Source organism: Phacochoerus africanus, chromosome 6 (genome assembly GCF_016906955.1).
Source record: "Phacochoerus africanus isolate WHEZ1 chromosome 6, ROS_Pafr_v1, whole genome shotgun sequence".
In the NCBI taxonomy this organism is placed as follows: Eukaryota; Metazoa; Chordata; class Mammalia; order Artiodactyla; family Suidae; genus Phacochoerus; species Phacochoerus africanus.
In genome coordinates this window covers 76,324,466-76,333,402 of record NC_062549.1, presented here as the reverse complement: position 1 = coordinate 76,333,402, position 8,937 = coordinate 76,324,466, and the positions used below count along the sequence as shown (strand labels likewise).

The 8,937-nt window shown below is 43.9% G+C and overlaps 1 protein-coding gene across 1 annotated transcript; it reads left to right on the top strand.

Annotated features, from left to right (window-relative positions):
- The first annotated feature begins 2,915 nt into the window (after window positions 1–2,915).
- On the top strand, window positions 2,916–8,268 carry LOC125128684 (XK-related protein 4). Its single transcript, XM_047782866.1, has 2 exons — window positions 2,916–2,967; window positions 4,738–8,268. Exons 1-2 carry the CDS (start codon window positions 2,916–2,918, stop codon window positions 5,682–5,684), a joined length of 999 nt encoding a protein of 332 aa, XP_047638822.1. The 3' UTR covers window positions 5,685–8,268.
- The last annotated feature ends 669 nt before the right edge of the window (window positions 8,269–8,937 follow it).

Below are 8,937 nucleotides of genomic sequence, written 5' to 3'. Positions count from 1 at the left end.
TGGATTAGCAATGAGATCCTGCTGTGCAGCACTGGGAACTATGTCTAGTCACTTATGATGGAGCATGATAACATGAGAAAAAAGAATGTATACATGTATGTGTAACTGGGTCACCATGCTGTACAGTAGAAAAAAAATTTGTATTGGGGAAATAACAATAAAAAAAAATTTTAAGGGTCTCTTGGATAGTAATATATCAAGGGTCTTCTCTCCCATTCTAATTATCCAGTATTAAATAATTAAATAATTATCCATGATTTCTAAGAGGAAGTAATATTTAAATTAAGATTGTAGAATTTTTATCCACAATTTTCACTGGAGACAAGTTAGGGAGCGGAAGGAGGGAAGAGAACCCATGTACCTCCTCAAAGTGAGACTCAGTTTCTTTTCTTTAAAATGAGAGTGTTGCACTAGGTAAGCTCTGAGGTCTTAGCATCTTTTTAAAAAAACATATTATTAAATAGTGTAATCCCACAGAGTCTTCAGGAGTGGTTTTTATTTTAGAGTGAAGTTTTCATGAGTAATATGCTCTTCATTGCTTTGAAAGACAGCACTGTGAGACATACAGCATCCTTCCCAGAGCTCCTGAAGGAATCCTTGTACCTTGGGATTTTAATGATGTGAGGGGGAAAATATTGTTCAGTGTCACTTATGCAGAGTTCCAGTGAGATGCACAACCAGGAGGAAACCACAGACAAACCCCACGAGGAACGCTCTTTTTCTTTTTTTTTTTTTCTATTTTCTTATTCTTTTTTCTCTTTCTTTCCTTCTTTCTTTCTTGCTCTCTCTTTTTCTTTTTTAGATCCTCCTCAAAATATGCCAATTCATAAAAGGTAAAGAAAGTCTGTGGACACATTCCCGATTAAAGAAAACTAAATTGATAAGACAACTACATGCAATACCTGGTTCTAGACTCAGTCCAGTCCCAGGGGGAAAATCATTTAGAGGACATTGTTTAAGTCAATTGGGGAAAATAAAATATTGATGGTGGATTAGAAAAAAAAGTCTGTATCTATGTTACAAAGACTGAAGTTGATAAGCATACTGTGGTTACGTAGGGAATATTCCTCATCACAGGAAAGAGACACCGATGTATTTTTGAGTGGAAACTCTTTGTCTTAGTCCTTTCTAGCTTCTATAACAAAAGACCATGGGCCAGGTTGCTTATAAACAGCAGAAATGATGTGCTCACAGTTCTGCAAGCTGGAAGCTGGAGTTCACCAGACTCTCACAGTCTCGTGAGAGCCTCCTCTCTTCTGGTGGAAGACTCTTCATTGCATTTTTTTAAAAGTATCGTTAGTTTTCAGTGTGGTGCCAATTTCTGCTGTACAGCATGGTGATCCAGTCGTTTATATACATGTATACATACGCATGTATACATACACACATGCATATATGTATACACACATTCTTTTTCCCATATCATCTTCCATCACCTTCCATCATGTTCCATCCCAAGAGATGGGATAAAATTCCCTGTGCTGTACTGTAGGACCTCGTCGCTTATCCATTCTAAATGTCATAGCAAGCATCTACTAACCCCAAACTCTCCATCCATCCCCCGCCTCCCCGCTTGGCAACCACAAGTCTGCTCTCTATGTCTGTGAGTCTACTTCTGTTTTGTAGATAGGTACATTTGTGCCATATTCTAGATTCCACATTTAAGCAATATCATATGGTGTTTGTCTTTCTCTTTCTGATTTACTGCCCTTCTTATAAGAATCTCTAGTTGCATCCGTGTTGCCAGAAATGCCATTATGTCTTTCTTTTATGACTGCGTCGTATTCCACTGTGTTCATGTACCACATCTTCTTAATCCAGTCACCTGTCGATGGACATTTAGGCTGTAGTCTTAAAGACAGAAGGGCTGGAAATCTATCCAGAGATCTGGCTCATGAGAGCTCCTCCCTCATAACACAAGCACCTCCCTAAGGCCCCACTTTCTCACACCATCACCTTTAGGGGTTAGGATTGCAGTATATGAATTCGAGAGGAACCCAAACATCCAGACCTTAGCAGCCATGGTGCAACATACTCTCAAATATTTCTGAGGGAGAGGAGAGGGTGGAGGATGGGAGAGAGAAGGCAGTGATAAAGCAAATGAGGCCAAGTGACAAAGAATATAGGTGTCCAATTACTATGCAAATCACAAATTATTGCAATTTTTCTGTAAGTTTACAATTATCTTCAAATAAAACCGTTAAAATATACATTGTTGGCTCAAGAAGAGCTTAGAATTCTGTGTTCCAGCAGAGTGCCTCAGGCTTTCCAGAGAATTCTACCCAATGAGAATGCAGTGCCTTGCTGGCATTTGAAAACAGCTGAGCTGACCTTATTTGCATAAAAGGCAAAAGAATTAAGCATTTCATGGCAGATGTGAATTTGTAATAAGGAGTAATTCTAAAATGACCCCCTGTTAATAGAGGCTTTTTAAGTTGTAAGATGCATAAAAAGCAAATCTGATAGAAAAGTTTTCATTTTTCTGCTGGCAGAATATTGTCATAACAAGTTTCTGGAGTGTCAAATGCAGGTTGAATTCCTTTCATAGGACACGACGATAAACGATTACAGGGACATTTGGATGATGTTAATTTTTCAGTTCTTTCAAATCTGACAACAGGTAGTTTTACGATCTATATACTTAAGGTTTTTTATTTTCTGTTTTTGCTTTTTTGATTTTTGGGGGGTTCGTTTGCTTGCTTGTTTTTACTATTTTTCATTGCTTTGAAAAACAGACTTTAATGCCTGGGGCCCAATGGAATCACCTGCTCTTTCCCTCCTGGGCTGGAGCCTGACCAATACTGCGGCCATCCCCCTGAAGGTGGCGCTGTGCTCCGCAGGGTCCTGAAGGATGTTGGCAGGTGGAAACCTGGAGGGCGTGCGGGCACCGCTCACGTGCATAAGGGGAACCCTGCATGCAAGAAGCAATCCGCGCCATCGAAAGCGGTGCAGATCAGGAGCAAGCTCGTGGGGCTGCGGTGCCCTCCACGCAGGAGTTGAAATGAAAATGGCACTAGCCTTTGTTCTTAAACCCCAAACTGATCATAAGCATGTCCTTTGCATAATTACTCTATCACCTTTAATTTCCCATTCTCTCACCTCTTCTCTTCCTTCTGGACTTTTCCTCCTTCCCCCTCTTTTCATTCTTGCAGTTGCTTTCGAGTTGATGCCAGAATTTCCACTTCCTGGGAATGACGTTATTATCAACCCCTTTGTGTCCTAGTCCCTAACTGACCTAGAAACATCGCCAACACTGCCTGAGAGTTACCTAAGAAAGGGTTTTGTGCTGGTGGGGTTGGGGGGGGAGGCCTGAAGTTCCTGTATATGATGTGGACGTTCTGCTGGCTCGTTTGGGAGTAAATATGAGATGTGGCTGTTGGAAAGTATTTTCCTTATCAATAATTTTTTTTGGAGTTCCCCTTATTCAAGGAAGATGTGTAAGAAATAAATGATTATCGAGATTGAATGTTTTTTCCTACCAATTAGTGTGGCTCTTTCCCACAAGAGCCATCTTTTAAAATTCACTTTTCAAGGACCACATAAACAGCTTTTCTCTATCAGAGTATAAAGAGAATGAATTCCAGCATAAGTTCTTGGCAAGCTCCCTTCTATCATTCCACAGGGGGAGAAATATGACTAGTTATAGATCTGGTGAAGAAAACTAGCTGGACTTAAAAATGCCCCAAACCTTTGCTAGCCTGGGTAAGTCTTGTTACGGCTTGTTGGGTAAAGCAGCAGTGATGCAGTCTGACCTGGCATTTCCGGGACACAGTGGAATTCTCCATAGCGCTCTGTCCTGAAGGAGGCTGGTGTTTCCCGTGAGTTTTCCCCACATCTGGACCACAGAGGTGATGTTTCCCACACAGTTGATGGAGCGAGGGTCAGGGGAAGCAGTACGAATAATTTTTTTTTTTTAATTTGGAAACATACTTTTAGGGGCTAATCAGATGGGGCTCACTGCATACTAAGAAAAATGGTTGATGAGTGACTTCCGTACATTTAATTTATGAAAGAATCAGAGGTGAGTGACAGTGAGCAGACATTTCTTCCAAGAAGAAGGAAGCACGAGGAAGGGTCTTGGATGCTATTAGGACAGACTGAACACCAGGGATGACAAGAAATAGTGCCAAGGACATGCCATGGACCCTTTTTCTTATTTTCAAGAAAGACTTCACTTTCTTTGGGGAATGGACTACCTCCACTCTTGTTTAGAAGCAAAAAGGTAAACCAACTATAGCCCCTTGGGTTTCCTGTAATTATTTGTCTCTTTAGTCACAGAATCTCCAAGCTGACAGGGAGCCTTGGAAATCACCCACTTTCTAAATGAGGACACCAATGTAAATGATTGTCCAAAGTCATGCAGGTTGAAAGCGGCAAGGTGGAAAAGCCACCCAATTCCCTTTGCCTCCCCAGCCAAAGGGAACAAAACTACCTCCCCCGTCTCTTTACCCCAAACACACAGAAATGCACAGTCTCCCTGATTTTCAGTCCCCACAACCCACGCTGACCTTGAGTAGCATTCCCCTTAATTTCCTGGCTTCTCCCCGTGGTTGGGGCCCATAGAGGGCAGATCCTAGACAACCCCTGGGAGGGTTCAATTCAGCTGAAACCCCAAGAAACGAAGAGCTTTGCTGGCGGACGCCAGCCTGTCCCAGGCCCGCTGCTGCGCCGGCCTGCTTTCCCTGGACCACACCACTTCTCCCTGTTGACCTCGGGTCTTCCTCTTTGCCTTTGCAGGTTTCACAGCAGCCGCCTCCCTTGTGTCCTTGGCCTGGGCCTTGGCCTCCTACCAGAAGGCCCTCCGGGACTCCCGCGACGACAAGAAGCCCATCAGCTACATGGCCGTGGTCATCCAGTTCTGCTGGCACTTCTTCACCGTGGCGGCCAGGGTCATCACCTTTGCCCTCTTTGCCTCGGTGTTTCAGCTCTACTTTGGGGTCTTCATTGTCCTGCACTGGTGCATCATGACCTTCTGGATCGTGCACTGCGAGACCGAGTTCTGCATCACCAAGTGGGAGGAGATCGTGTTCGACATGGTCGTGGGCATCATCTACATCTTCAGCTGGTTCAACGTCAAGGAAGGGAGGACCCGCTGCCGCCTCTTCATCTACTACTTCGTGATCCTTTTGGAAAACACGGCCTTGAGCGCCCTCTGGTACCTCTACAAGGCGCCCCAGATCGCAGACGCCTTCGCCATCCCCGCGCTGTGTGTGGTGTTCAGCAGCTTTTTGACTGGCGTGGTTTTCATGCTGATGTATTATGCCTTCTTTCACCCCAACGGACCCCGATTTGGGCAGTCACCAAGTTGCGCTTGTGAGGACCCGGCCGCTGCCTTCACTCTGCCCCCAGAGGTGGCCACCAGCACCCTGCGGTCCATCTCCAACAACCGCAGCGTCGCCAGCGACCGCGACCAGAAATTCGCCGAGCGCGATGGGTGCGTACCTGTCTTTCAGGTGAGGCCCACGGCCCCGTCCACACCCTCCTCTCGCCCGCCACGGATTGAAGAATCCGTCATTAAAATTGACCTGTTCAGGAATAGGTACCCGGCGTGGGAGAGACACGTTTTGGACCGAAGCCTCCGAAAGGCCATTTTAGCCTTTGAATGTTCCCCCGCTCCTCCGAGGCTGCAGTACAAAGACGATGCTCTGATTCAGGAGCGCCTGGAGTATGAGACCACTTTATAAAACGCCAAGATACGGAGGAGCCACAACCTCCACAGGAAGGGGTGATGGCCGGGCTGTGGCGCTAAGGAACTCCGCCCTGAGCGGGGCAGCGCGTGGGAGCTTCCCAGGCCGGCCGGGTTGGGCTCAGCCTTGGACCCTGGGTCAGCTGACTGCCCGCTGCTGGCCTCCTTTCAAAAGCATCCCCGAGAGCCTGCGGCTGCCCCTGAAAAGCCAGGCCAGCCCAGCGGGGACTCCCTGTTGCTCCCAATCCCTCTGTCCCGTCTCTCAGCGTATCCACCCCAGGGGTACTTAGTATGGAAAGGGTGCCTCCGATCCGTAGGGTGTTCTGATGGAGTTAACTGATCTTTGCATAAAATCTGCTGAGTCATACACACACGTCCTCTGTCACAATAGCTTAGGTGATTTTTCCTGATGCAAAGCTCTGATTCCCACAGGAATAGAAAAACAGAGAGAGAGAGGAAAAACAAACAAACAAACAAACAAAAAACACATCCCTCAAAGACTCCAGAAAGACAAAAACAAAAATTAGCACTGCTTAGAAAGAATTCATAAATCATTCTCACGTGGAAACCAATCCCCTATCTGAAAAGTCTCTCCAATGGACAGAAAACCCAAGTGGGTTGACACACGTATTAGAATGGATGGAATGGTTCATTTTCAACACGTTTTGGGATTTCTTTTTTCATTTTAAATTTTCAGTTGAGAACATCTTTTATGACAGAAATCCTATGCAGCCCATGGATGGCGTTTGACAAGAACAAGGAGCTCAGTGATGTAAGTTCAGTGATAATCAGGATTCAGTATTCAATGGCAACAGGTTAATCAATACACAATACAAAAGAGGAAGCAGAGGGGAACTAAAAAGGCAAAATGAGTGTCCGATTTCCCGGCCTGCACAGCTCGCGTGGAAAGGGCAGGGCAGAGTGGCAGGAGCCAGGAGCTGGGGTCAGGTCTGGGAACAGAGGCTCTGTGGGATGGCGGGCAGGCGAGAATCCAGAACAGGCCATGCCACTCCCTTCTAGTGCCAAACACCATCCAGCCAGGACTGACCGGGAAGCTCTGACCGGCTGGGTTTGAGTGGCGTGAGCCCCACCAAAGCAGAAGAGAGCACGAACAATCAAGTTCTCCACTGTGTAGCTGCCCTCCCCCATCCAAGATCAAAGTGATGGGTCTTGTAGAGGCTTTGGGACACGTTGTAATAAGTCTGAGCAGACAGCTGCCATGAGCATGCTATGAGAAAACCCTTCCGAACTGACTGAGGGCTTTACCACTAGATCCAGCTAAGATCTGTATTCGAATCACGTGTAAAGCTTCTGGGTTTTAAATACCTCCGTCCAGCAAGTAAACGTTCCCCACTTTCTGTTCCCAGTGTCCTTGGTCATGGTGCTTTTTGTTGCATTAAAAGTGCCGGTCAAACTTTGATAGTATTTTTTTATAGTTGGTGCAGAGTGGAATAACTCATGGATTATTTCAATATTTTTGTAATAAAAAAATATAGGGTATTCATATAGGCATCATTACTTTTTTTATAGACCTGGAATTGTTTAAAAGTACTTTAAGCATCATCATTGCTTGGGATGTCAGAAAATGGTCCACAGATCCCATCAGCCTACCTTGGCAGATTGAGAATGCTTGTCTCTTGCAAAATCACCCTACTTTGTAATGCCGGTGCCCAACCTGGCCAGGGGTGCTATCAGAATATCAGGTGACAGGAGAAGCAGCTTAACTAGAAAGGGCTTGTCAAGACTGGCCAATGTTTCCCAGGAAATCAAAGATGTAAATGATTCCTTTTTTCCATCCATTATGACAAAGCTGACCACAGTGGAAGATGTCTTAAACTTCCTTCCCTGGTTTTATATTAACCCAACTAATATACTAAATATTAGTCAAGTCACTTTAAAAAAAAAAAAAAGTCAGTTTAACTTAATTATACAGCTATTTGGACCATCCGGGTCACTTGAAACAGTAAAGTTCTAAAGTCACCACTCAGAATCGGTGTGTCATAAGGAGACGGCTAGTCTTATCATGACACCCATGGGTAGTGACAGAGGGCTCAACCTAGGACTTCTTTTGGTACAAAGCCCCAGAGCAATGTTTTAAATGTAGACCATTTTTATCAGTAGATCTATTTTCCTAGTACTCCACGATTTGATCCTCCAAGCAAGAGTCCACTAAAGAAATAACAATCTTTTGTTTGGATGTGAAACCATTATCCGGTCACCAGTAAAGGCACAGGGAGAGGCTCCTCTTGTCAACAAGTGGAGAAAAGATTCCACCCCACTGTAGAAGGAAAATAAACATGATTGTATCGGCAAATTCTTCACTTGGGGGCAGAACCATGAGTTAGTTGTTATTCATTCCAAGACAAGTTTGAATTGATGATCTTTGGAAATTGAATTGCTCAGTTGAACGATACGTTTGATCCCATGAGTAAGTAGCAGATTTTGGTAATGTCAGTCAACACAAACCCGACAGCCCCCATCACTCTTCGATCATGGAAGTCCTAAATGATTTCTCGACTTGATCCTTCATTTAACGTGTGAAAAGTCAAAATGAGTGCTATGTGAATAAAAAAAAAATGATGTATTGTGCTTTGTCTTGGAGGTGAGAATGCAGCAGGAGGATGCAAGAGGTTTGAATTTATCAATGATTTCCCAAATACTATAAATACTGTGTTACCCAACTTCCTTGGAGATTATGATGTGTTAGTCAAAAATTCTTACTAAAGCAAAGACATCTCCATGGCGTTATAAATCACAAACTTTCTCAACGTGACAAACAAGAAACAAAAATTATTTCTGAGGAAAATTAGGACTTAATCTTGCTTCCGTGATTCAGAAGGCACTGCTTTGCCAGCAGACCATGTCATAATAAGAACTTTTATTAGTTTCTAGATACACCGACAACAGAGAGTTTAAAGTATTAGGATTTAAAAAGACATCATCAATCTATAGGGAACAAAGTTTGATTTCTGTATTTATATTTAAGTTCTTCTTAAGATTTTATTTTCAATGTACCAGTAAACCCTCCATAAAGAGTAACTCAAGAATCCAAAAGGAACAAGCCGTGATCAGCAGACAAACTGGAAATGCTAGATTCTTTTTTTATCTGTGGTGAGTCTACTTGATTCCTTGTGGGGGGTGTGGGGGGTGCTCTTAGTACTTGATTTTTGCATCTGACCATGACATTTTCTAAAAGAAAATATTATAAAAATTTTTTCACTTTTAAATTAGCATTTCTAAATGATACCTTA

What these genes read in the sequence shown, in the direction of transcription:
- LOC125128684 (XM_047782866.1), top strand. Translation starts at nt 2,916, where the DNA reads ATGCAAGAAGCAATCCGCGCCATCGAAAGCGGTGCAGATCAGGAGCAA. An exon ending in TGCAGATCAGGAGCAAGCTC is followed by an intron (nt 2,968 to 4,737) that starts GTGGGGCTGCGG and finishes TTGCCTTTGCAG; the next exon opens with GTTTCACAGCAGCCGCCTCC.